The sequence below is a fragment of the Dasypus novemcinctus genome, chromosome 6 (genome assembly GCF_030445035.2).
Source record: "Dasypus novemcinctus isolate mDasNov1 chromosome 6, mDasNov1.1.hap2, whole genome shotgun sequence".
Lineage (NCBI taxonomy): Eukaryota > Metazoa > Chordata > Mammalia > Cingulata > Dasypodidae > Dasypus > Dasypus novemcinctus.
Genome location: NC_080678.1, coordinates 50127967 through 50155722, shown reverse-complemented (window position 1 = coordinate 50155722; position 27756 = coordinate 50127967). Strand labels below are relative to the sequence as shown.

The following is a 27756-nucleotide window of genomic DNA, read 5'->3' as shown; positions in this document are numbered from 1 at the left end:
TTAATCTCCATGTGTTTGTGAATTTTCCCTTTTTCTGCTTGTTGTTGATTTCCAGCTGTATTCCATTATGATCAGAGAAAGTGCTTTGCATAATTTTGATCTTGTTAAATTTTTTGAGATCTGCTTTGTGACCCAACATAATGGTCTGTCCTGGAGAAGGATCCATGAGCACTTGAGAAGAATGTATATCCTTCTGTTTTTGGGTACAGTGTTCTGTATATTTCTGTTAGGTTTAATCCATTTATCATATTATTCAAGCTCTCTGTTTCTATATTGATCCTCTGCCCAGATGTTCTGTCCATTGAAGAGAGTGGTGTATTGAAGTGCCCAACTGTTATTGTAGAGACATCTCTTTCTCCCTTCAGTTTTGCCAGTGTTTGCCTCATGTACTTTGGGGCATCCTGGTTAGGTGCATATACATTTATTTTTATTTTTTTTTTATTAAAAAAATTTTTTTTAAGATTTACTTTTTATTTATTTCTCTCCCCTTCCCCTCCCCCCTGCCCCAGTTGTCTACTCTCTGTGTCCATTCACCGTGTGTTCTACTGTGTCCGCTTGTATTTTTGTCAGCAGCACCAGGAATCTGTGTCTCTTTTTGTTGAGTCATCTTGCTATGTCAGCTCTCCATGTGTGTGCGGCCCCATTCTTGGGCAGGCTGCACTTTTCTCGCACAGGGCAGCTCTCCTTATGGGGTGCACTCCTAGCACATGGGGCTCCCCTTCGCGGGGGACACCTCTGTATGGCATAGCACTCCTTGCGAGCATCAGCACTGCGCATGGGCCAGCTTCACCACACGGGTCAGGAGGCCCTGGGTTTGAACCTTGGACCTCCCATGTGGTAGGCGGATGCTCTATCCATTGAGCCAAATCCACTTCCCCGTATACATTTATGATTGCTATTTCTTCCTGGTGAATTACCCCTTTTATTAATATATAATGTCCTTCCTTGCCTTTAATAACCATTTTGCTTTTAAAGTCTGTTTTGTCTGATGTTAGTTTTTTTTTGTTTGTTATTGGTTACTGCATGTATGGAATATCTTTTTCCAGCCTTCATGTTCAATCTTTTGGTATCCTTGGGTCTAAGGTGAGTCTAGCATTTAGATGCCAAAGATTTCCTTATCCATTTCACCAGTCTTTGTCTTTTGATTGGGGAGTTTAATCCATTAACTTTCTTTTTTTTTTTTAAAGATTTGTCTTTATTTATTTCTCTTCCCCTCCCCCCACCCCAGTTGTCTGTTCTCTGTGTCCACCCACTGTGTGCCCTTCTTTTGTCCACTTTTGTAGTTGTCAGTGGTACTGGGAATCTGCATTTCCCTTTATGCATCACTTTGTCGCATCAGCTCTCCGCATGTGTGGCGCCACCCCTGGGCAGGCTGCACCTTCTTTTGCACTGGGTGGCTCTCCCTACAGGGCACACCCCCTGCATGTGGGGCTCCCCCACGCAGGGGACACCCCTGCATGGCACGGTACTCCCTGTGCACACCAGCGCAGCGCATGGGCCAGCCCAACACAGGTCAAGGAGGCCCGGGGCCTGAACTGCGGACCTCCCATGTGGTAGACGGATGCCCCATCCATTGGGCCAAGTCTGCTTCCCTCCATTAACTTTCAATGTTATTACTGTAAAGGCAGTTCTTCACCTATTTTGACCTTTGGGTTTTATCTGTCATATTTTATTTTCACCACTCATTTTACACTTTTGGGTACTGTTACTGATATAATCTTCATTTCTAGATTCTTTTCCAAACCTCTCTCTCCTGTGTTTTCTTTTTAGGCTGTAATACTCCGTTTAGTATTTTCTGCACAGCCAGTCTCTTTATTACAAACTCTCTCAGTTTCTGCTTATCTGTGAATCCTCCAAACTTGTCCTAATTTTTGAAAGACAGTCTTGTTTGATATAAGATTCTTACCTGGCATTTTCTCAATATCTTAAATACATCATACCACTGCCTCTTGCCTCCATGGTTTCTGATGAGAAATTGGTACTTAATCTTATTGGGTATTTATATATGTATGCATTGCTTTTCTTTTGTTGCTCTCAGAATTCTCTCATTGTCTTTGGCCTTTGACATTCTGTTTAGTAAGCATCTTGGAATAGGTCTATTCAGATTTATTCAGATGGGAGTGTGTTGTGCTTCTTGGACATTGATATCTATGCCCTTCGATAGGGTTGGACAATTTTTAACCTTTATTTCTTCAGATATTCTTTCTGCTCCATTTCCCTTCTGTTCTCCTTCTGAGATAATAATGATATGTTTGCAGATCTCTTGCCATCATTTAGTTCTCTGAGATCCTTATCAACTTTTTCCACTTTTCTTTATCTGTTCTTTCGTACGTTTGCTTTCAGAGGCCATGTCTTCAAGCTGACTGACCCTTTCTTTTGCCTCTTCAAATCTGCTGTTGTAAGCCTCTAGTGTATTTTTTATTTTGTTTATTGTGCCTTTCTTTCCCTTAAGATATGTTCTTTTTCTATGTATGCTTTCAAATTCTTCTTTGTGCTCCCAAGTGTCTTTTTTAAAAAAAAAAAATTTATTTAAATTATTTATCTCCCCCACCCCTCACTGTTTTCTGTCACTGTCTGCTTTCTGTCCGTTTGCTATGTGCTCTCTGTTCATGCTTGGCTTTCTTTAGGAGGCCCTAGGAACTGAACCTGGGACCTCCCATGTGGGGGAGAGGTACTTAATTGCTTGTGCCACCTCAGCTGCCTGGTTTGTTGTGTCTCTCATTGTCTTTCCTCTTTGTGTCTCTTTGTTGTGTCATCTTGTTGCTTCAGCTTTCCACACCTCTCCATTGCGCCAGCTCGCCTTCTCTGGGAGGCACCCAGGACCTCCCATGTGGTAGGCGGGAGCCCATTCTCTTGAGCCACACTGCTTCCCCCAGTGTCTTCTTCATATCCTTAATCTCTTTAGCCATCTCATTAAATTTATTAAGGAGATTTGTTTGACTACCTGTGATTAGTTGTCTCAGCTCCTGTATGTCATCTGGAAGCTTATATTATTCCTTTGCCTGGGCCATATCTTCCTGTTTCTTGGTATGGATTGTAATTTTTTCTTGGTTCTTGATATCTGGCTTACTAGATGTATTTATTCTGGTCACAGTTTCTCTCTTTAGTTTAGGGCTTTTTTGTCCTTTCTCCCTTGCTGACTGTGGAGTAACAGCCAAGGATTTACTTGGTACGGTAAGCTTTGGAGGCAGAGGTTGCCTGTGGTGCTCCAGAAACTGAGGAAGCTTCTCTCACATTTCTCCTTTGCCAAGGGTAGGGGCATAGCCCCAGCTGTATATAGTAATACAAGCTGTGTAGGCCAAGACTGTCTGTAGTTGCCTGGAGAGACTGATGAAGATTCAGGCCCTTTACTCCCCCGACTGGGGCAGGGATGGAGCTGAAGGTTTGGGCAACAAACTAAACCACGGTTGTCTAGGCAGACCGATTTATCACTGGTCTCCCTCCTTCCATGTCAAGGTTGGGGATGGAACCTTTGGAGATTCCAACAACCTAATCCATGTGGGCTCCAAGCACCTGAGAGGCTGAGGTAATACTGTCCTTTTTGTCCTTTACAGGGTGGGAATGGAACCACAGGCACCCACCAGACCAGTCCATGTGGGTTGAAAGTGCCTGAAGTTGCCTGGAGAGGCTGGTGCAGGTCTCCCTAGCTTCTTCCCTGCCAGAGGAGGGGCTGGAGCCTAGGCTAGAGCTGCAGACTGATCTCACTGGAAAGAAGCTGGTCCCTGTCATTGCTGTGATTTTCAGTCTGCCCTGCTTCCCTTCATGCTAAGGTCAGAGTTAAAATTACCACTACCAGCCTCTCTCCACCTTGGATAGGTTCAAACTATATTCTTAGGATTGTACTTTAGCCAGCTGAATTTACTAATTAGTAACTGAAGTCAGTGCCTGACCATCTCTTCCTGCCCCATTTTCGAGAACTGGAGCTTCCAACTCTAGCTACAGAATACCTCTTGAGGTGACTTGCACTGCCAGTGGAAGATGGGTACTGGCCTCACAAATCTTCACTGCAGATGGGCAGTCTCCTCCTTCCATTCTTCCAAGGATGTTGCAGGATGCTCTTCTGGTTTCTTGGGCCCCCAAAACAGGTGCTTTAGGTATCTCTGGCTGATTACTAACTGCCCTATAGAACAAGCTGATTCTTAGAGCTAGAGCTACTTACTCTGCCGCCATCTTGTCCCTCCCTCTATATAATTTTTTATACTTAATTTTTTAAACTTTATATTTGTATCTCTTTCTTATTCTGGAAGTCTCAGTACCTAATGGCATTTAAAATATTTGTTTGCTTTAATTTGCATTATACATATAGTAGTAATATTGGTACTCTTATTTCAAAGGTAATAAGACTACTAAATTCCATTTAGAATTTCTTGACAGTTATTTTTCTCCTTAGGTTGAAATGCAGTAGGGTTGTACAGTCAGTGTGATTTGTTCTAAAAGTGTTGGAAATTATTTTCTCAGTCGGTTATGCCAATAGGCTGACATGCAGTTAGGTTTATTTTATTCTCTGGAATAATTTGTTTGAGGTTACTCTTCCCAGAAGGTTTATTGAAACTTGCCTGTAAAGCCGTCTGGACCCTGTGCTTTTTGTTTTGGTGTATTTTAGATTACAAGATTAATTTATTTAATGGTTATAGATTTATTCAGGTTTTCTATTTATTTAACACTCCGTTTGGGTAATTTATATATCCTGTACAATTGTCTATTTATCTACATATTCAGGTTTATTGGCATAAAGTTTTTCATGGCATTTCCATAGAAATTTTTAAATGCTGTTACAGTTTCTTTGATCACATTGCTATTTTTTCTTTAGTTTATCTATTTTATTAGTCTTTTCAAAGAACCAGCATTTAGTATTGTTGATCTTTTTTCTATTGTTTCCTCTCCTCTTCCTTTTTTAGTTTTATCTATTTTTCCATTTTTAACTTCTTAAATTGGATGTTTAGTTCATAAATTTTCTTAATTTTTTGTTTTTTTTTAGGAGGTACTTGAAATTGAACCCAAGACCCCATACATGGGAAGCAGGCTCTCAACCCCTGAGCTACGTCTGCTCCCCCATTTTCAATCCTTGTTTTCTAATATTTGCATTTAAAGCTCTAAATTTCTGTATTAATAGCATTTAGTTGCATTGATAAGTTATAATAATCAGTGTTTATCTATTTCACAGTTTTTATAAATATTTCTTATATGGTCCACAAATTATTTGGGGGTGTGATTTTTCATTTTCAAATATGCTGTTTCTTTTATTTTCTAACTTTTTATGATTGATTTCTAATATTACTTTTTGCTCAGAAAATATGGTCTGTAAGAAACTCCTTCTTTGGTATTTATTGAGATTCCCTTTGTGGGCTAATACTTGTTGAAGTTTTATATGTGAATGCTCATCATCTTCATTAAGAAAAATTCTAATAACCCCAGCCTGGACAAACCAATTCTAGTATGTCCCTTCATGTATTACTATTAAGCAATAAAAAAGGAGTCAACTATTCATACATACAGTGACATGGATGAATGTCCAAAACATCCTAAGGGACCAGAAGTGCCTTGAGCCATTGGGTACCTCCCTCCCACATGGGAGGTGGTTTGGTTCCCAGTGCCTCCTAAAAAGGAAGATGGAGCACACAATGAACAGACACAGAGAGCACTGAGCGCTGACAATGGTGGGGGGCAAGGGTGGGGAATAAATTTAAAAATCTTAAAAAAACATGCTGAGTTACAGAAGTCATATATACTATATGATTCCATTTATATGAAATTCTGCAACAGTCAAAGTTTATAGTAACAGATGATCAGGGGAGACTGACTATAAATGAACATGAAGGAACTTTTTTTGGTTATGGAAATGTTCCATGTCTAGATTGTGTTGGTGTTTATTTGGATGTGTATTTGTTAAAATGAATTCAGCTGGACACTTCAAATGGGTATGTTTTATTTTATGTAAATTACAACTTAGTTAAATTAGTAAAATCTTTGATATGTGTGTTTTTATTACCATGCAATTAAAATATCTTCTCATTTCCCCTTAGATTTCTTCTTTGATCCACAGACTATTTGGAAATGTTGTTTCATTTCCAAATATTTGGGGATTTTTCAAATATCTTACTGATTTCGAAGTTTGATTTGTTGTGGTTACACTCTGAATGATTTCAGTAGTTTATGATTTATCAAGGTTTTATGACTTAGTTATCTATCTTTTGAATGTTTCACATCCAATTGAAAAGAATGTGTTTTCTGCTATTTGACAGCATGTTCTATAAATGTCATTTATGTCAGATAGAATGATACTGCTATTAGAGTCACACCAATTTTGTCTGAGTACTCTATCATTACTGAGTGAGGGAAGTATTGAATCTCCAACTAGTGAGGTGGATTTGACTATTTCTTCTTTCAGTTCTCTTGGTTTTATTGTTTTTGGTTTTTTTTTTAGGAGGTGCTGGGGATTGAACCCAGGACCTCGTACATGGGAAGTAAGTATTCAACCACTGAGTTACATCTGCTCCCCAATGAGATTTGGGTGTTTCATTTGTTTGTTTGATTTTCGAAGGTACTGGGAATTGAACCCAGGACCTTATATATGGGAAGCAGTCACTCAGCCACTTGAGCTACATCTGCTCCCCTTCTATCAGTTTTTATATCATATATTTTGAAGTACTCTTATCCAGTTCATATACATTTAGGATTGTTATGTCTTCATGATGAATCGAGTCTTTTCTCATTGTGAAATGACCGACCCTCTTTATCCCTGGTAATATTCTTTATCCTGAAGTCTACTTTTTTTGGATATCAGTATAAGATTTCAGCTTTCTTATGATTAGTGTTATCATAGTATTCATTCTTTTACCTTTAACTTCTCTTCATCTTTAAATTTAAATTACTTTCCAGCATATACTTGGGCCTGATATTTTTTAAATCCAATCTAGCAATCTCTCATTTTGACTTGAGTGTTCTTTTATCCTTATGTAACTATGCATATAGTTGTATTATATCCACCATCTTACTATGTATTTTCTATTTATCTCATCTTTTTTCTTTTTTCTTGTCTTTCAGATTTAGTATTATATTTCATTTATCTCTACTATTGCCTATATCTTTTATTTTTAACAGTTGCTCTAGCATTAATAGTATATATATTTATCTTATTACAGCTTGCCTTCAAATGATATTATACCTCTTCATTTATAATTTAAGAATCTTACAATAATAAGCTTTCATTTACCTCCTCCTGACATTTTTACTATTGTTTTCATACATTTTAGTTCTACATATATTATGCCTTCACAATATATTGTTATTAATTTTAATTTAAAACTCAATTATCTTTTAAGGAAATTTTAAAAAACAGGAAAAAGGTTTATTAAAAAAAATATTTATCCATATATTTACCATTTCTGTTGCTCTTCATTTCTTTGTATAGATCTAAGTTTGTTTCTGGTATTATTTTTCTGCAACCCAAAAGATATTTCTTAAAATTGTATGTCTACTGGCAGCTAGTTCTCACATCTTTTGTTAGTCTGAAAAAAATACTTTGCCCTCATTTTTTAAGTATATTTTTTCTGAATATAGACTCTAGTTTAACAGTTTTTCTTTCAACACTTTAAAGAGGCTTACATTGTTTCTAATGAGAATTGTGTTGTCATTTTTATATTCTTTTCTCTGTAAGTAATTTACCTTTATTTCTATGGCTGAGTTTCTACAGTTTCACTATATTATGCCTTGGTGTGGTTACCTTTGTGTTTTTCCTGCTCAGGGTTTGTTGTGCTACTTAAATCTGTGGGTTTGTAGTTTTCATCAAATTTGGACATTTTCCAACCATTGGTTCTAATTTGGATATTTTTTCTAACCCTTTCTTTTTTCTAGTTCACATACAGTAAACCACTTGATATTGTCCCACAGATTGCTTAGCCTCTGTTCATTGTTTTTATCAGTATTTTTTCTCCGTGTTCCTCAATTCAGATAGTTTCTATTGCTATGTCTTTCAGTTCACTAATACTTTCTTCTGTAGTATTTGGTCTGCAGACTCTGCATTTTTAATTTCAGATATTATATTTCCCAGCTCATTTGATTTTTAGATCTTCCTTTTCTCTCCTCATTAAGTTCCCGTTTTTCTGTAAGTTCTTGATCATATTTTAAATAGTGATTTTAAAGTCCTTTTCTGTGAATTCCATGTTACTTCAATACCATATAGATTGTAAGTTGTTTTAGTCATCTTTATAATTCTCCACTAGCGAGATCTTTTTTTCAGATCTCACTCCCTCCCCTGTCCCTAGTCTAATGGAATCAGGCAAATCAGAGAGATGCTAGGGGGCAATCATTAAATCATAACAGTGGTGACTTGTATGGTAATGGCTAATGATAGTAATAGCTGACAGGGGTGAGAAATCTTCTTTGAGAAAGTCTCACTAGTAAATAACTAGATTTTTAAAAATTAAATAACATTTTAGATAATATTCTTTTCATATCCAAAACCCTTTTCTTATGTCTCGAGATGCAGTCCTGTTTTATTTCTGCCTCTGGTAACAAAGTAACTTGAAATTAAGTACCTTGACAAAAAAGTCGCATTGGTATCACTATAGTTCAAACAAATCCACATTTCAGAAGCAGAATGTAAACTTCATTGTGAAGCCAATAGAATTTTTGGATGGGTTTGTTCTCATTTTGGGGAGTCACTGAGACTGAGCCCAAATATTTGGTATAAGCAAAAGTAGGCAACCAGTAAATGCTTTTTTGAATGTGTATAGTGACCTATTCATAAATCTTTTCTGAAAAATTTATATTTCTATGTTGTCTCATACTATAAAATTAACTCTTTATTGAATAATTGCATTTTTAAGTGTTAATGTTTCTGAAAACTATGTAATAACATTTAGGAAATACTTTTAAACTAATAGCTTAAAAATCTTTTAAATTGAAAATAAGGGTTACATTTTTAAATGATTAAAATACATTTATGTCATGAGTGTGGCTTTTATACATCATCCATAAATTGAATATTTCTATATCAGGAGTGAAATTGGATGTGTAATAAACAGAATTACACAGCAGGATTTTTTCTTTAAATAATAAAGGATCAGCCCTGAAGGCACTTGAGAGAAGAAAGGAAAAGAATAAATGTAAAGCAACTTTTTACTTTGCTCAGAGTTATAATTTGTGTTTTTACCTAAAATAATGAAAAATTCTGAAATGTCTATCACAATTTTAAAAGTTTGTACTTCCATTGAATGGAATTTTCAGGTGTTGGTTTATAATGCTGCCTTTAAAAGTTGATTGACATTCTCTGAATTCATATAAATGAAAAAAGCATTAGCTGGAAAGGGAAAGCTACAACTGATTTCTTTCATAAAGTTGTAATTTTGTTGTTTTTTTAACAACACAACACTTAGGATGTACAAATTAAATCAAGTTTTCATTTGGGATGAGGGAAAAAAGCTGGATTTTAAAACTTAGCCATTTGAACCAATAATTTTAAAAAATTTATTTTGATAATTTATTGCTTTTTAATGAAAAGGGTTTGCTAATTTTTGGATTTTGCTCCTATTGGATATTATTTGTGGTATAAATTCCTTTTTTATTTGCACAAATGAAAGGTTGGTCTTGTCTTTTTCCGTCAAAGTAAATTCTTTTTTTTCCCTCTTTTTTTTTTTTTAATTTATTTCTCTCCCCTCCCACCCCCCTGCCAGTTGTCTGCTCTCTGTGTCCATTTACTCTATTCTTCTGTGACCACTTCTATCCTTATCAGCTGCACTGGGAATCTGTGTTTCTTTTTGTTGTGTCATCTTGGTGTGTCAGCTCTCCGTGTGTGCGGCACCATTCTTGGGCAGGCTGCACTTTCTTTCGTACTGGGCGGCTCTCCTTACGGGGCACCTCCTTGGGCATGGGGCTCCCCTCTGCGGGGTACACCCCTCTGTGGCAGGGCACTCCTTGCTCGCATCAGCACTGCGCATGGGTCAGGTCCACACGGGTCAAGGAGGCCCAGGGTTTGAACTGCGGACCTCCCATGTGGTAGGCGGATGCCCTATCCATTGGACCAAGTCCGCTTCCCTTTTTTCCCCTCTTGAATCATCAGTGTTAGTCCTTTTTTATAGTAGTCTTTAATATACAATAGACATGTTAATAATATACTGATTTTAGGGTCAGGGGATTCTAAAATTTAGAGCTTCCTGTTTGATTACTTATTGTTCTTCATCTCAATTTTTTAATTTTAAAATGTGTTTTAAACGCCATTATGTTAGTACTTAACAATGTCAATTTTAATATTACTGTTAAATATTGAAAAGAATTCACTCAGGTCTAAGTGCATATACTTTGAAAAATGTGTTTGTTCTTTCAAGGTATTAGTGACTATGCACTTTAGTACTCTGACCTTCCAAAGTGTTAGATTCCCTAGCGGAGTCACTAAAACTCTGTTTCAAATAAAAACAATTGATCTATCAAGCAAGAATTTGATGATTTTCTTTTAAACAGTTTGAATGTTTGATTTGATAAATGGTGGTTGAGCATACTAATATTATTGTGGTCAGTTGTTTTAAATGCAGACTTTATATAGCTAAAATTTATATATTTTAAGAGTAAACTTTATAGATAGCACCAGATTATGTCAATAAATATTGCCACCAACTGTTGTAGCCAATATTCTTTCTTTTTTTGCAGGTCAGTTTTTCTGTGGAAATAAATGTTGTGATATAAAAGAAGACTTAAAGAGTTGGGAAGTTAATTTTGGTTATACTGAGCATGGTGAAAAGAGAAATGCACTTGTTAAATTAAGTAAGTTAACTTTAGGTATAATATGATTGATTTCTTCATAATGTATAGTTTGGAATTAAAAATATATAGACTATTCAAAATTCAAATGAAATTTTTAACATATCTTCCTAGAAGTTGCTCTTTTTCCTCAGAGTTTACCAGAATCTCAAAGACTTTTTATATTCTCAGCATTAGGGTGACACTTACGTGAAACAATTCTAATGCCAAATGTAAACTGGAATTTTAGAGTGATGATCTCTTTCCATTAACTTGAGAATGTCACCTAATTATATGGTTAAGATGCAATGTATCAGAAAAGGTGGTATAAAACTGCATATTAGCCAATTATTTAGCCATAATTTTGTGGTATGGATATTAAGTAAATACAGTCTCTTTGACAGATTCAATAAAGAAAAAATTAAGGAAGGCATAATTGTTCTTAATATCAGCATAAAAGTTGAGGAATAGACCCCAGAATATAGCAGTTTACCCAAATATGCATTTTTAGTATCTGTGATTCTTTTTTCCTCTCTTCTCTTCTTACCCCCTCCCATCAGTCCAGCCTCATGTGTCATCTGCTCCTACTCTTACATCATGTTAATCACCTTCATCTAAGTAAATAATCCTTCAGAGTTTTCTGCCCACTCTAGATAGAAGTGAAGATTTTCCCACACATTACTTAACACACAACAAATAGAATGTTTCCGAGTTCTTCCAGAAGTGCTCATGAGGAAAAGCCAGCCAATATAAACTGAGATTAAGGCAAAAGAAGAGGCCACAGTTGTGGAATTGTTTCAAGAGATCTTTTCCATTTGAAAACTCTTAGAGAACTTCAGAGGAAATGACTATACCCACATTATTATTATTAAATATCTTTGGCATTGAAACAGATGTTAATCTTGAACACATTTTGATTTTAGAATAAATTGACAGCACATTAAGTAATATTAGAATATTTTTAATTTCTCAGGCATACTAATACCATTTTTATTATCTATCTATCTATATATATTTTTTGTGGTAGAGCAGATCGGATTTTCTTCAGATTATTTGTTCCCTCTTATAGTAAAGGAATATAAGGAAAATGAGATTTAATGATTCTAAAAGGAGAATAGCAGTATATTTATTCAAATTCAGTGATTTGGTAGTCTAACTTTTTTTTTTTTTTTCAGGGTTATGCCCAGAGTGTTCCTTTAAATTAAATTTTCATCACAGGTAATATTGTCTTTTTAAATGTTATTCTTAATGTTTAATAGTGTTAGACATAATCATTAACCTGCATTGAATGTCTAAATGTAACCTTGGGTGGTTGACGGTTGAATTGGTTGCCTGTGGAAAATATCAGGCATTACTATGTGATACTACATAAGCCATGTAACTGGAAGTTTACCATGTCCTACTTTAGCCAAGCAATTTTAAATGCAAAGGACTATTATTCAGGGTGGTAGAAGGATTTTAGGATTTTTAGTTCAGAACCAATGTTCAGGCACCATAATATTCTTATGTTATATGGAAGATCTTCATAAAGTAGTTCTTCTTTCTCATTTCAACAGTGTTAATTGAGAGAAGTCATTTCAGACGTTGAATGTATCTCTCATATTGGGTGTGGTGGTGTTGGGTACCAGTGTCCTATAGTGGTGTACAATAATGGATGATCAGAGCATGGGCTTTTTTTTTTTTTTTTAATTGAAATGAAATCATCCTGCACACATGCACATATGTTTCACTCACTTAAGAATACACTGAAACAATGCTAGGGCAATAGATGTAGACCAAACTCATTCTTTCATTCACTGTAAAATTTTCTATAGAATGAACTCACAATTTTAAGGATCTCAGTGTTTTTATTTTAAAGGATAATTTTAGATAACCTTCCTTAAATGCTGTGGCTGTGTACCGTCCCACCAACAAAAGACTGTCCCTGTCTTCTCATTCTTAAAAGCTCTGTAGAATATAACTTTAAAATTTGTACCAATTACAGGGTAAAAACATGTGATATCTTATTTTTTTCTTTGATTTGCAGTTCTCTGAATATTAATAAAGTTGACCTTTTTTCATTCTTTGAGTTTAATATTAATATTCTTCATTAATTTTTCTTTGGGATTGCTTGTCTTCTCAAGAAATGTGTAGTATCTATCTAGTAGACATAATAACCCATTTTCTGTCTTATATGGCTTTTTGGAAAAACTTTTTAACAAATAAATTTTATTGGTGCATTTTAATAAAACATACAATTCATCCAAAGTGTGCAATCAATAGTATTTGGTATAATCACATACTTTTGCATTCATCACTTCAGTCATTATTAGAGTGTTTTCATTATTTCAATAATAAACAAAAAATAGACAAACAAGAAAATTCGTCCCCTCTTATAATCTCTCTCTTTCCCCTGCTGTACATAACTGCTATTTTTGGCTATCTTACGCAATTATTTATTTGTTTATTAAGCAGTTTTGTTGAGATATATTTACATACCATATGATCTATCCAAAGTGTATAATCAATGGCTTTTAGTATAATCACAATGTAGTACATTCATCATCTCAGAAATTTTAGAACCATTTCATTATTCCAAAAAGAAAGACTCCACACCCGTTAGCACTCCTTCCCCAGCCCTACATAACTGCTAATCTAATTTCATCTTTACAAATTGATTTATATTTACATTTTGTATAAATGGACTCATATAATATGCAGTACTCTGTCTGGTCTTCTTAGTATAATTTTTTTTGCCTGATATTAACATTTTGTATTATTAACCAGCATTTGTTCAGCTTCAAAGAAAAATGGTCTTATTGATGCAATTTTACCCATATTCATATTTTACATAATATATATTTCACATAATGTATTTAGTTAATAATAGCACAGTCTTACGGTATTTGTCCTTTTCTGCCTGGCTTTTCACTCAACATAATGTCCTCCAAGTTTATCCATGTTGTCATGTTTCACAACATCATTTCTTCTTACCATTGTAATATTCCGTTGTGTGTATATGCCACAATTTGTTAATCCAACATCCTTTGGCTATCATGAATAATGCTGCTGTGAACTGTGGAGTGCAGGTGTCTATTCCTGTCACTGCTCTCAGTTCTTCTGGATGTATGCTTAGCAATGGTACTGCCAGGTCATGTGGCAAATCTGTATTCAACTTCTTTAGGAACTGCCCAACAGTCCTCCACAGTGGCTGTACCATTCTACCAACTTTGAGTAAGTGTTCCTAACTCTCCACATCTTTTCCAACATTTACAGTTTTCTGACTTTTTGATAGTGTCTAGTCTAATAGGTGTGAAATGGTATCTCATTGTAGTTTTGATTTACATTTCCCTAATTGCTAATGATGTTGAATATTTTTTCACATGTTTCTTTGCCATTTGTATTTCTTCTTTGGACCCATGTTTTTTGCCCATTGTTTAATCAGATAGTTTGTCTTTTTATTGTTGAGTTGTATGATCTCCTTATATATCATGGATATTAAACCCTTGTCAGATATATGATTGCCAAATACTTTCTCAGATCACAGGCTTTTAAATCTACTTACTGGGCTTCTTTTTAGACAAACTACTTAACCTTTGTTAATAATTTGATTTTCCCCTCTGTAAAAATGACAGTATTAAGGTTATTGTGGGGATGACATGAAAATATATGTAAAGTGCTTGACACAGTGCCTGGCACATGGTAGATAAAGCAGTGAATGCCACGCATGGCATTGAAGATGTTCAGACAAAGTCTGTATAACCTGTCATGGTGTGGAAATCAGGTTTCATATCCTCACTTCATTATCTTACAGAACTGTTTTAATTGGTATACTTATCTAAAATGCTTAGACTCATTGAAGAGTCCCTTATTATGTAAATTTAAATTAAAATTAAGTACTTTTACTGATTTGATTTTTTTGCTCACTGGCCTTTGTTTTTTTGTAAAGGCCCACTGAAAAAAACTTTTCTTTTATATTGTTTAACATAAAGGAGAAAAGAAATCAAGTCAAAAAAAAGAAAGGATAAAACCAAAAAAGATTTTGAAGAGTCATCACATAAGAAATCCAGATTATCTTCTGCAGAAGAAACCTCTAAGAAAAAGGATAAAGGTAAAAGAAAATTAAGATATATATCTACTCACATTTATGAGCATGAAATGTCATCTGACGTGTCAAATGTAGAATTTAATTGGTGAATGGATTTAGAATTTTGTTTTATAATAGTTGAAAGGAAACTGGTTGGAGAGTTTAGATAATGAATTTATGGTGGCTTCTAGGAGCTTTAAAGAACTGGGTTGACTCTAATTCATTTTTGGCAGGTGGTATAATATTGCAAACCAGATTCTAATTCCTGGCTTTGTCACTTACAGACTTACAACCTTGGACAAGTCACTGAACTTCTTGAGTTTTACTTTCCTCATAGATGTAGGGATGTTGTGAATACCTATTCTGCTTGAGTTTATTGTGGAGACACAAATAAGAATGTGTAAAGTACATAGGTAGCTATCAGGAAGATTTCTTCTGGTTGCTTTTCCAGCCCATAATACCATAGAGTCAAGTTAGGTACAACTTAGTGAACATAAAATAAATCAGTCAGGCTTAAACTAAGTAGGCAATGCTGCATTGAATTAGTTCTGGCCAAGGTTATTATAGTACTTGGACAGGAGAGGGCTCCCTTGTATCAGCTCTGAAAATCATTAGCTGCATTGCATTCTTGCTTGCATTTTCCCCCTCTTGCAGATCATGATGTAGTCAAAGTATTTCAGCATATAGTATCACCAAGTTTTAGACCTGGTAAATTTGATGGATGGGGAGGGGCAGATACTGTTATTCAGTTGTTTATTGAGAATTGATATTTGAAGCAGAATGCCCTTTTGTCTCTGTCTGAAACATTTCCCTACTCTAATTAATAAATTTGAAAACCTTATTTGATTTTAAAAAGTTTGTTCAGACTTACGTGCTAGTAAAATGTTTAATATATCATAATTAAGGATTTTGTTGTACCCCTTATGTTATATGTCGTAGGCGGATGCCCTATCCATTGGGCCAAGTCCGCTTCTCTATTTAGTTCCTTTAAAACAAGGGATTAGTAGCTGAATATGCAGGATCAGAAATGGTGTTGGACTGTCAGATTATACATACATAGGCCTATGATTTTTTTTCCCCCTTTTGTGGTTTGATATTCCTTTGGTGTTCCATATTTCAGAAGATGACCCCTCTATTTTCATAAAAGAGAATGTCAGAAATCTGGGAGTTATCCTTGATAATGTCTTTGTCCTCGTTTTTCGTGTTTAATTTAGGTCATCAAGTCCTATCAATTTTACTCCAGAATATGTATTAAATTCTCCCCAACCTGGTTAAAATCACAGTCTTTTCTCATCTAAGCTACTGCTATATTTTCCTTACTGGTCCCTCCACTGTCCTTCCATCCTGCCTCCCTCCCCTCAATCCGTTATCCATAAAGCAATGTTTTCCCTTTGTTCTTAGGTTAATAACCAAAATCCTGGACAAAGCTAAAAAGCTCTACATGATCTGGCTTCCATATACCACACAAGGCTTGTTTCTCACCACTCTTAACCTTACTTTCATACTCCAGCCACATAGCCTTTCAGTTTCTAGAAAATGCCAAGCTTCTTTCCATTTAGGGACTACATGGATACTACATCATCTCTTCCTAAAAGTTCCAGTCCCATCCTAACTCATCATCTGGTCTAAGCACAAATCTCACTTCTGGGAACCCTTTCCTGACTCTGTCTCCCACCATGAATCCAAATTAGGACTCCCATTTATAATGCTATCTCAATCCCTGGTAGTTTTCCTTTATTACATGTATGGCAATTACACAAAGGCCTGAGGAGGGCAGGGAATTGTGTCTTTTGTTTATCTTTCTATCCACTTGTACATGTGAGGCAGAAGTAACAAAGAATGAATGAGTGAAAGATTTGGAAAATTTCAGAGTACCCTCAGGAATAGAAAGTCAAAGCAGAGTGGCAAATGAGATATCTCATTTCTTATTTATTCTCTCTTCAGAGCACCTTTGAGAAAAGAGGGTCCACCACGTATTCTTTTTTCAGCCTCTATGATATAAAGCAGAGAATGACCAGATTTTAGCAAACTTGTAGAAAAACTGTGTAAAACTCTTTTATATCTTCTTGTTTGGGGTCTTTTGCAGCTATCATGGTCTTGATGTGTTTCCTTCTGTCCAGATCATCTTAATTTGGCCCAATTTGAATTAATAAGTGCTTACTATCACAGCAGCGTTTGGACTGTTGGCCGTTCCTTCTCAGAACATCGTATGTTCTTGATTTTCTACCTCTCTCCTTATTAGCACAAAAAGGTACTTAGATAGACTGTCTTGGCAGAAAGTTCAAGCTCTTACCCCTCCCACCACTATCCATTCCCTAGTTTAGGTCAGTTCCTTGCTAAGGCCCTCCCTGTCATCCTTCTCTCCAGATAAAGTTAGGGCTCTGTTACCCACTACAACAGCATGCTATACTTCTTCCTTAGAAATATATAGCACCCTTGGAATAATTTATTTTGTGTGAGTGAAGGGACCATATGACTTGTTTACCTCTCTGTCTCCAGTTCCTAGTACAGTGCTTGTACCACATTGTAGGCATTCAGTAAATGGTAGATGAGTGAGTGAATGAATGAATCAATGAATTCTATCACATTTTCTCGGATTTGAAAGAAACATAAGAGATCAACCCTGGAATTAAGAATGAAAGGACCATATGAAAGTATGGCCGGGAACATCATCATCACTTGGAAGCTTGTTAAAAATGCCCAATCTCTGGTTCCTGCAGACCTACTGAATTAAAACTGCATTCTAACACGTTCCTGCGTAGATTCATGTGAGAATAAAATTTGTGAAGTACTTCTCCATATCATTTAGGGGTTCTGCCTTTGCTGCAACACCTTCAGGAATAAAGAACCCTCTACCCTCCACAATAATCCTTCATGCTTTCATATAGTTATAAATTGCTCCTAGGTTTCTCTTAACATTTAGCTAAAACTTCTCTCTATCACTTCCTTCCTTTGGTTCTAATTATGCCTTTTGGCCTCCAGAATAAGCCTAACCTCATTTTTACCTTACAGACTTTTAGATATTTAGAAGCAGGTACATGCTCCCCATATTATGGGATGACAGAGAATAATAAAATGCCATAGTCCACCATGCATTTCTTGTGTTGCCACCAGAAGTCTAGCTAAAAATTTTTTTATTTGCTCTCTGATCACTGGCAATATAGAGGAATGAATAAACAAAAACAAAAAGCAGTGGCTGCAGTCCAGGCTTTGCTCTCCTTGGAGTCTTTACTCTGTATTTCCCTCATCCTCTTAGTCTGGCCTTAAAAGGGACTATTCATTTGACAGCTTTGACTTATGAGATCACCTTTCCAAGGAGGTTGGAAGAATTATGACTCTGTGTTATTGTCATTTTTTGCTTTAGCAGCCTTCAAAGAATTTTCCCTTGAAGTCTTATTGCAAGAGGCTCTGTATAGTGTTGATTTTTTAAAAATTACATTAATAGATATTTGGTACTTTTCTCTTTCTGTTTCCCTTACTGGATAACTATTGTAGAGCTGAGAATTTTTGTTTTATGACATAATTTTGTGATTTCAATTACTGAGACCTTATTCTCACCTGTATAAATACGATGGAAAGTTATAAAAAGCAAGTACTTATTTTTAAACTTTTTAAGTATTGAACATCTCCATAATCAAAAGAAAATATTATATTACAGCTAATCTATGAGTTTTTTTAGCAACATAAGATTTTTTATAGGCACTTATTATTTTTTTAAGTTTTGTGCTAGTAATTCCAAACCATATTAAGAGGGTATGATATGATCCCTGTCTAAAAGAATCTAACTTTTAATTTGTGGGGATAAGTCTAAGAAACATGAAAGTTCAGAAAATAATGAAGTGTTTTTCTATAAGACTACAAGCAAACTAGGATATATATATATATATATATATATATATATATATATATATATATAGGATATATAGGTTCTATATTTTACATACTAGAATATGTAGAAGATAGAATCCTGCAACTGCAGCTCTTCGACTACAGCAAGATGATTCTTAATAGAACAATGCTATTTCCTTTTCAGGACATTCATCCTCAAAGAAACCAGAAGATTCTGTAAATAGTAAGTATTATTTATTTAATAAAAATATATAGATTTGAGTTTTTAACAATTTGGTTTTTCCATGAATTATGTATTGCTCTGATGTGAATTATTTTTTGTTTTTGTACTAGGCAAGAAAAATCATAGGAAAAAAAAGACAAAAAATACATCATTTATTCCTAATTAAGGAACATTTAAGTTTCTTATTTTAGTATAGGAGAACATAACTTTTTTTCATCAATAAATACAATGGATATATAGATGAATTTCATATTATGGAATGTCAAGAGAGATGAGGCATGAGGTTGGAATGGAAAGGGATTGGAGGGAGGATTAAGATTTAAGGAATGCTGCTCATATTGCACCAGACTGAATGACCTCTCTTATTTGGTGATTCTGACTGATCAAATGAAGTGTGTGGTTTCTGTGTTTCAAAGAAAATGTTAGCAACTGATTGTTGGGTTTTTTGGTTTGTTTTTCTTTTTTGGGGTTCCAGGACCTCATAATGTGGGTAGCCGGTGCTCAACCACCCAGCCACACTGGCTCTCCTGAGCCGGCTCCCTCATTTGTTTGCTTGTTGTTTGTCTGATTTTTTTAGGAGGCATCGGGGACTGAACTCGGTACCTCCCAGGTGGGAAGTAGGTGCTCAACTGCCTGAGCCACGTATGCTCCCTGGTCAGTTTTTTAAAACCCCCGGTGGTTTTCACCATATTGGATTAAAACAGATAAGGTTTCATTGAGTTTTTGCTGCATATTTCATTATCTTTTCCATGCAATATCCCAAAAAGTATTCCTAATGACTTACAAAATATAAATGAGATTATTTTTTAAGATAAATAAATTAGAATAATGGAAAAATAATAGAATAGCAAAGTAAAGCTAAAAGTAAAATTGATGCAAGTGTATAACATAAAGTCCTGCCTGATTACAAAGGTAGATCACAGATTTGTCACTGTTCTTCCTAATAACCAAAGCAAAGAGGGAAACTGCCAGTTAAATGATTAATTTTACCCTTAAAGAACAATAAAAAGAGCTCAAAGCATGTTCAACTTTTTCCTGGCAGAGTTTTGAGAGCTGACAGTTCTGTGGTTTCATAGAAGGGAGTGCCCATTTGTGATACACCAAACAGATAAACTAAATGTCAACAGTAATACATTATTGAATTCTTTAAAGATCTTGTAACAGACTGAAAGCCTAAAAATAAAGTGTAGTTCAAGGTGTATCTAACTCATTTAATAATATCTGAAATTATTTAATAAATTTGAGACTTTTAGTCTTACTTGAAAGTTTATAGACAAGAATTTTTTAAAGTATTTTTTTCCTTCTGATTTTAAAGTAATATATATTTATTGTGGCAAAGTCAGGGAAAAACATTTAACAATTACTCCAAATCCCACCACCCAATATAAACATCATTAGCATTTTAGTATAATTGTTTTTAATTATTATTAAAGAAGTAGTGGGTTTACAGAAAAATCATTGCATAAAATAAGGCCTCCATATACCATCCTATTATTGACACCCTGCATTGAAGTGATATATTTGTTACAACTGATGAAAGCATATGTTTATAATTGTACTGTTAACTATATGTCCATGGTTAAGTTAAGGTTCACTGTGTTGTGCAGTTCCATGATTTTTAAAAATTTTTTATTCTAGTAACATATATAAAAGCTAAAATTTCTCCATTAACCACATTCAAATATATATATACCACCCAGATATAAATATCATTATCATTGTAGTATAATTCTTAAGGAGAAATTTTAAGTGTTCAATAATCAAGAAATTTCCACAAAGAAAAATATAAATTTTAAGACATTTACTGTTTAAAAATTTAATGGAGTAAGAAATGTCAGTGGAGGAATTCCTCTTATTTAAGAATGCAACATGGGGTGTGGATGTAGCTCAGTGGTTGAGTGCCTGCTTCCCATATATGAGGTCCTGGATTTAATCCTTGGTACCTCCTTAAAAAAAAAGCAAAACAAAGAAAAAGAATACAACATATTCTTTATAAGCCATTTTGCTCTTCCAGTTTTGTTTTTAACATATTCAAGATGTCCTAAAGTACTGACACTTCCTTTCTCTCCAAGTGAATCCTAGTGTGTCAGTAGCTGTTTCTAAATTAGGTGAAGTGTAGTGACAGATTTTAGAGTTAGCTCGACATGAGGCTGATGGATGAATGCTATCTGGGGATGAAATTGTAGATACATACATACTCAGAAACAAGTATGCAAAGGCTAAAATGGGAAAGTTATTTTTAGTTTTCGTCTATTTCCAACATTATATTGCAAGGAAAAATGTGATAATGCATTTAGAGGTGTGAAACCTATTGGAACTAATTCTTCTATTTAATGTGGAAAAATCATCCCCCTTTTCCAATTCCAATTTTTTCATTATTAAAAAATCTTTTGGGGAAAGGCTTTGACTCACTCATTTATATTTTTTCCTTCCCACCAGCTGTCTGCACCCACCCCCACAAAATAACACTCAACATCCTCTTTTACCTCTCCTCAGCTAGGCCACACTTTTAGTAGTAGAGGAGAGGAGAACACTGTACCCAGACTGAAGAATGTCTACTTTAGTTTGGCTCTTGAAGAAACACCTCAAGGTGACCTTCTGTCCATTTGCAAGGAGCAAGGCATTGACCATAGTGAGTAAGAAACATGTCAGCTGTCTAGGTGTGCTAGACCCAGATCTCCTCTCAGCTGGTAGTCAGTGATCTGGCTTAGATGCTCCTTATATTTTGCTATTTATATCTTTCATTTCCATTTGGATAACAGTTGGTTACCTTCTCACCCATTTAACATATAAAGTTATTAAAACCAAATAATTGAAGAAAAACTCCATATCTATGGGGAAAAATAATTTTAACTTGCAGGTGTTGATTGCCTACTCTTTCAACCACAATAGCAAGTACTTAATAAAAGGCATGGGGAAACGGACTTTGGCCCGGTGGTTAGGGCGTCCGTCTACCACATGGGAGGTCCGCGGTTCAAGCCCCGGGCCTCCTTGACCCGTGTGGAACTGGCCATGCACAGTGCTGATGCGCGCAAGGAGTGCCGTGCCACGCAGGGGTGTCCCCCGCATAGGGGAGCCCCACGCGCAAGGAGTGCACCCATAAGGAGAGCCGCCCAGCGCAAAGGAGGCAGCAGCCTGCCAAGGAATGGCGCCGCCCACACTTCCCGTGCCGCTGATGACAACAGAAGCGAACAAAGAAACAAGACGCAGCAAAAAGACACAGAAAACAGACAACCGGGGGAGGGGAGGGGAGGGGAATTAAATAAATAAAAATAAATCTTTAAAAAATAAAAATAAAAAAAATAAAAAATAAAAGGCATGTGCTCTTCCCATTTTGCAGTTGAGAAAACTGAGACCAAGAGAATTTAAATGAATTATCTCATGTAAAATTGTTAATGGCAGAGCTGGAATTAAATAAACACTGGTTCATAACTCCAACATCTGGGCCCTTTATTATCAATAACAGTTCATTTGTGAATCAATTGTAACCTATTCTTTATACTCCAATTTTGGCAGATATATTTTTCAAGCCCACATTAAATGGTTTGATCTTGTCTGTGTCTCAGTTCTTTCTGTAAATTGGATTTTGTTGGATTATTATCAGGATTAAATGAGATAATATGTGTAAAGCATGTGCCTGACAAAAAGTAAGTCCTTGATAACCTGCAACTTTTATTGTATGTCAGAAAAAATAAAAATGATAGACATTAAAAGATTCTGTGTTTGAACTGAGCAGATCAGAAGTTGAGTCTGTAAAGTGTGACCTGTCCATTTGCTATCATCATGATAATTGGAGACTTTGGCCATTTCTTCAGTAGACCTAGTTATTTAGTTATTCCATAATATCCACAAAAACCAAGATGATAGACCAGTTTGCATTATTCAAAGCATATAGGAAAAAATAGTTTTAGTCATCGCACCCTAAAAGGAACTTTGAAAACTTGAAGCAGATCAAGAAGAGAATAACTGTGGTGTTGAGAGTACTAGAAATTGTATCATGGGAAAATTTTTGGAGAAACTGTTGATATTCAGCATGGAGAAAGGGATGGGAAGAAAAATGAGAAGGTGAACATGGAAACTAGATATATGCAAGGCTGCTATATAGGAGACTTATTTTTGGTGATATTCATTGATAAAATTGTCTGAAAGCAGGTTTTTTTGGCCTTAAATTAAGGAAAAACTTGTCAATTAAAACTTTCTGAAAAAAGGAATCAGTTGCCTCAGGAAGCAGTGAAGTGTATCAGCACAGATTGGATGGCCACTTGTTTTTGGAGGTATAATAAAAGATTCATGCATTAGATAAGGTTCCCAATTCCGCTTCCAACTCAGTGATTTAAATTCTGATCCACATCTGCCAATAATTTCTGCATAAATTTTACACTGATTCAAGAGTATGATTTTGTATTACCTGTTTTTCAGCAGTTATATTTCCTTAGCAACATTCCTCCCTCCTCTGGTAGTTGCAGCAGTTTCCACAGAAGTGATTTGTAGTTTCTCTCACCTTTCAGGGAAATAGGATATTATAGATTCATAAGGTTGTAAAGGACTTTAAAGGTCCCTTAGGCCAGACTTGTAGACTTGGTTCTTTAAGGACATGGGCCACTCTTTCAATGTGTGCTATTTTGTATAGAATTATTTTATAATGCTATTCTAAACTAATTAATTTTAAAAATAAAAATAGATTGTCTGCATTCCAAAAACTGATATAGGAAAGCTGGTATGTGGGAAGTACTCTTGGGAGAGAACGGGAACAGATGGTTGTAGGGCCCCTTGAAATTAGTGTTGGGGTCTTTTCATCTTTGCTCACTTTCAGGGCCTTCTAGTTTTCGTCCTCTGACATCATCAACTGGGTAACACTATAGTGAAAACTTTATTAGGCCTATTTAGTTTTTCTGTGCTTTCTTTATCTCATGTTTGTAAGTTTTCATGAAAATAGAGTAAGGACTTGTATTCTTTCTTCTCACACGTTCAGTTTAGGACACTGGCAATTCTAGTGCTTTTTGTCATTGAGGAGGAGTCTTACTCCTGAGACTTTATAATTTTTTTAAATCTTCATATGTAGTTCATTAGAAATGCCATGCTTTTTTGCCATTTTTATTAGAATTCATGCCAGAATAGATTCAATTAGGATCAAAGTTCAGGCATTCATGCTGATTCAGGGACCAAAGTCCAACAGGTGAAAGGCTAGAACCACTGTGGCAAATCAGTGCTGCTTTATTTTTGTATTGTGTTTAAGTAAGGTCATACTGTATTGACAGGCCAAATTTATGTCATTTCTTTTTTAGACTAATAGCCATTACTGGAGAGGAAGTATTTGCTGCTTTATGGAATGTAATTTTACTGCCTCGAAATACATTTTTCAGTATTTCATGAATTTTAATGGACTATTTACTATAGAGTGATCATTTGAAACATACCTATTTTGTTATATTTCAAGGTGGAAGTATCTTTGGTTTTACTGATTTTAAAAGTAATATGTTAAAAAAAAGTAATACATTCTCATTGTTTAAAATACAAACAATTTGGAAATGTTTATGTAAGAAGTAAAAGTTTCCCAGACCCACAGAAAATACAATCACTTTTAAATTTGGTTGGTCCTTACAAATTTATAATACCATATACATTTATTTGTATGCATATCACTAATATATACATATATTTAACTTAAATTAGATACTGTATATATTTCTGTAACTTTTAAAAACTTTGATATAGTATAAACATCTTTCCTTGGCAACACATGTATAGATAGCCTGAGATTTTGTTTTGTTTTGTTTTTAACAGCTGTGTGGTATTTATTCAACCAATCCCTAGTCCTTAATCTGTGGGGATGTAGGTTGCTTTCTTGTATTGTTATTATGGAGTGACCATCTTTGTACGTATATCAGAGGTGTTTATTCTGAGAAGATAACTTATTTATTCTAAGTAAATAATCAGATTCCTAAAAGTAGCATTGCTGGGTCAAAGGGTATGTACATTTTAAATGAATCCATGGTGCCAGATTTTCTTTAAAAAAAAAAAATGTTTAAGGAATTGCACTCTCAATAATGTATGAGAATACCTATTTCATCACTGATTATTGTAATCAGCATTAAGTTTTTAAAATATCTGAAAATATTCTTTCATAGTTTAATTACCTTGTCTTACATATTAGTTCAGATCTTGATCCTTATGTAAATTTGTTTTCTATAAAAATCTTGCATGTATTTTTTATTACCATTAGAAAGAAGAAACTAAATCAAAGACAACCATATTATAAGAGATTCATTTTGGAATTGCTACTTTAACTCTGTAACTTAGAGAAATTTCTTGTGAGGTTTGAAATCCTTGGTCTCTTTGCTAAGGCTCTTTGGTTTCACAGCCTATTTATTTATTTATTAAAATTTATTGTGTTTGGGAGAGTAAACTAAATTTTCTGAGAGCCGTAAAAGTTGAAACTAAACTGCAGTAAAATTCAAAGTTAATTTGATTGCAATGGTATGTAGTTCAGATGTGCTTTAAATAGAATACTTATATTTTTAAAAATCTCTTGAATAGGAAACTCTGAGGAGGAAGAAAGTACTTCAGAATCAGAACTTTGGAAGGGTCCACTACCAGAGACAGATGAAAAATCACAGTAAGTCCTAGCATTAATGGATAATGCATACCCTTTAAATCAGTTTAGGATGATCACAACCATTCTTGATAGCCGTTAATAAAAAAATCTAGCATCATCAATGTCTATTTAATGCCAGGGACTACCTAGTTTGGTGAGATCAGTTTTATTCCCAGTCATTGTTTGTGGCCATAAACAGCCAAGTGTCCGGCTTCCTCTTGTTGCATAAATCTTTCACCAACTTACCTTAACAGATGACCCTCTGATCTTTGCTCACATTCCTTCAGAGAAGGACTGTTAACTAGCTTCCAGAGCAGCCTATTCCATGATATTCTGATTATCGTAAACCATAGAGGAGAGCCCCTTGAATATTTAACTCCTGTGAAACTTTATTTGCCAATACTCACATTAGCACCCAAAAGACAGATAACTTAGTATGCTCATTGTTCGCTTCTGTGGAGTTGCAAGAAAAGCTGCTTGTCTGGCCTTGGGCCGGAATGTTATCAACTCTTGTCATATCCTGGGACATTCACCACTTGAATTTTGTAAAAAAGAGGATAAAATAATACTTACCACACACATAGTGTTTGTTAAGATTAAATGAAATCAAGAATGTATAGCACCTGGTATAATACCTTCAATACAGTAAGTGCTCAAGAAAATTTAGTTCCATTGTGTTGCTCCCTAGGCATAGTAATTCCTAATAGAAAGAGACTTGTCCATCGTGATTCATTAATTTAAGCTGATTATGAAACACTTGCTAATTATATGCTATGTCCTCACAATAATAGATTTCAGGTATGGTGGAAAAAGGTTTTCAACTAGATATTTTCTCTGAGGTAAAATTTTTCTGTGACTTTAACATTTTTGTTCATTCAAATGAAGAAGTTCCTATTTGTTTCCCTTTAGTGTGGTCATTATAGATCAGATTATAAAAAGCTATTGGTAGAAATAAAATATTGCTGTCATAGTTCAAATACTAACTAAACTCTCACCAGTATAACTTCCTTGAAAGAGCTTTGTAGCTGAAAATGACAAAGTAAGTCTTAGAGTCGTCTTCCCTTTTTAGGCAATAAAGATTCATGAGTAAATCTTAGGAAAGATTTCATCATCCATAATTCTTTGTGAGCTTCTAAAACTTGACATTGATCCAGTACTGAGTATCTTAAGTCCACAGAGAAATTCAACCAATTTCAAATATTTAAATTCTTACTGTTGTGGAATTTAAGAGAAGTTCAATTATTTGAGTATAGAGAGGCCAGGACTCAGGAATGATTTTGAGAAGGAAAAATGGTTTATTGTCGGAAAAATGGTTTATTGTCGGCCGGCCGGACTCGGGAGCTTTCAGTTTGAATCCCGAGCCCTGAACAAGATTTTCAAATGTCTTTTATACAGAGAGGAAAGGCCAAATGGTCCCTTTGTTTCAGTTCTCAATAGGCTTCAATTAGCATATATCTTCCACATCTTAGGTAAGCTTTTAGCATGGACTCCAGACATTCTAGATAAGCCTTTAGCATATTTGGTTTTTGCATTTCCCCTAAATACTTAAAGTTTACAGCCCTTGCATTGTTAAACATTTCCTGGGACTGGAGCCGCTGCCAGTCCCTAAGGGCAGGACTGCAGCCTCTTACCGTTCCACACCCACAAGTCAAACAACTTAGTTATCTCTGAAGAGACAAAGAGCCTTCCACCCATAGCCCACATCATTACTACAACCTTAAAAATCCTTCACTTTGTTGTCATGCTAGTGAAAAGTAATGGTAGCATGGGGAATATCAAATTGCAGATAATTCTTTTTTTTTCTCTTATCTCTCCCCCTCCCCCTACTTCCATTGTCTGCTCTCTGTGTCCGTTCACTGTGTGTTCTTCTGTGTCTGTTGTATTCTCATTAGGCAGCTCCGGGAACCCATCCTGGGACCTTCCGGAGTGGGAGAGAGGTGATCATTCTCTTGCTCCACCTCAGCTCCCTAGTATGCTGCATCTCATATTGTCTCTTCTCTGTGTCTCTTTTTTTTGTTGCGTCATTTTGCTGCGTCAGCTCTCCTTGTGGGCGGCACCACTCCTGGGTGGGCTGCTCTCCTGTGCAGGGCTGCTCTCCTTGCTCAGGAGACACTCCTTGCATGGGTTGCACCCCTGTGCAGGGTGACACTCACTGCACATGGCAGCACTCCACGTGGGCCCTCGCCACATGGGCTAGGAGGCCCTGGGTACTGAACCCTGGACCTCCTATATGGTAGGCAGAAGCTTTATCAGTTAAGCCACATCCACTTCTCTGCAGATAATTCTTAA

The 27756-nt window shown here is 35.4% G+C and overlaps 1 protein-coding gene across 11 annotated transcripts in view; it reads left to right on the top strand.

Annotated features, from left to right (window-relative positions):
* Nucleotides 1–27756, top strand: part of LOC101438501 (protein FRA10AC1) — a 45989-nt gene that overhangs the window by 17196 nt on the left and 1037 nt on the right. For 8 of the 11 annotated variants that reach the window (XM_004450016.4, XM_012521272.3, XM_071215780.1 and 5 more), the window contains 5 exons: nucleotides 10645–10758; nucleotides 11910–11952; nucleotides 14706–14824; nucleotides 18834–18872; nucleotides 25410–25488. In XM_004450016.4, coding sequence (XP_004450073.1) covers nucleotides 10645–10758; nucleotides 11910–11952; nucleotides 14706–14824; nucleotides 18834–18872; nucleotides 25410–25488 — 394 coding nt within the window. Of the gene's footprint in view, nucleotides 1–10644; nucleotides 10759–11909; nucleotides 11953–13897; nucleotides 13948–14705; nucleotides 14825–18833; nucleotides 18873–18982; nucleotides 22311–25409; nucleotides 25489–27756 lie in introns of those variants that run through there. The other 3 variants (XR_009186140.2, XM_058298788.2, XM_058298787.2) reach the window with 3 other exon arrangements.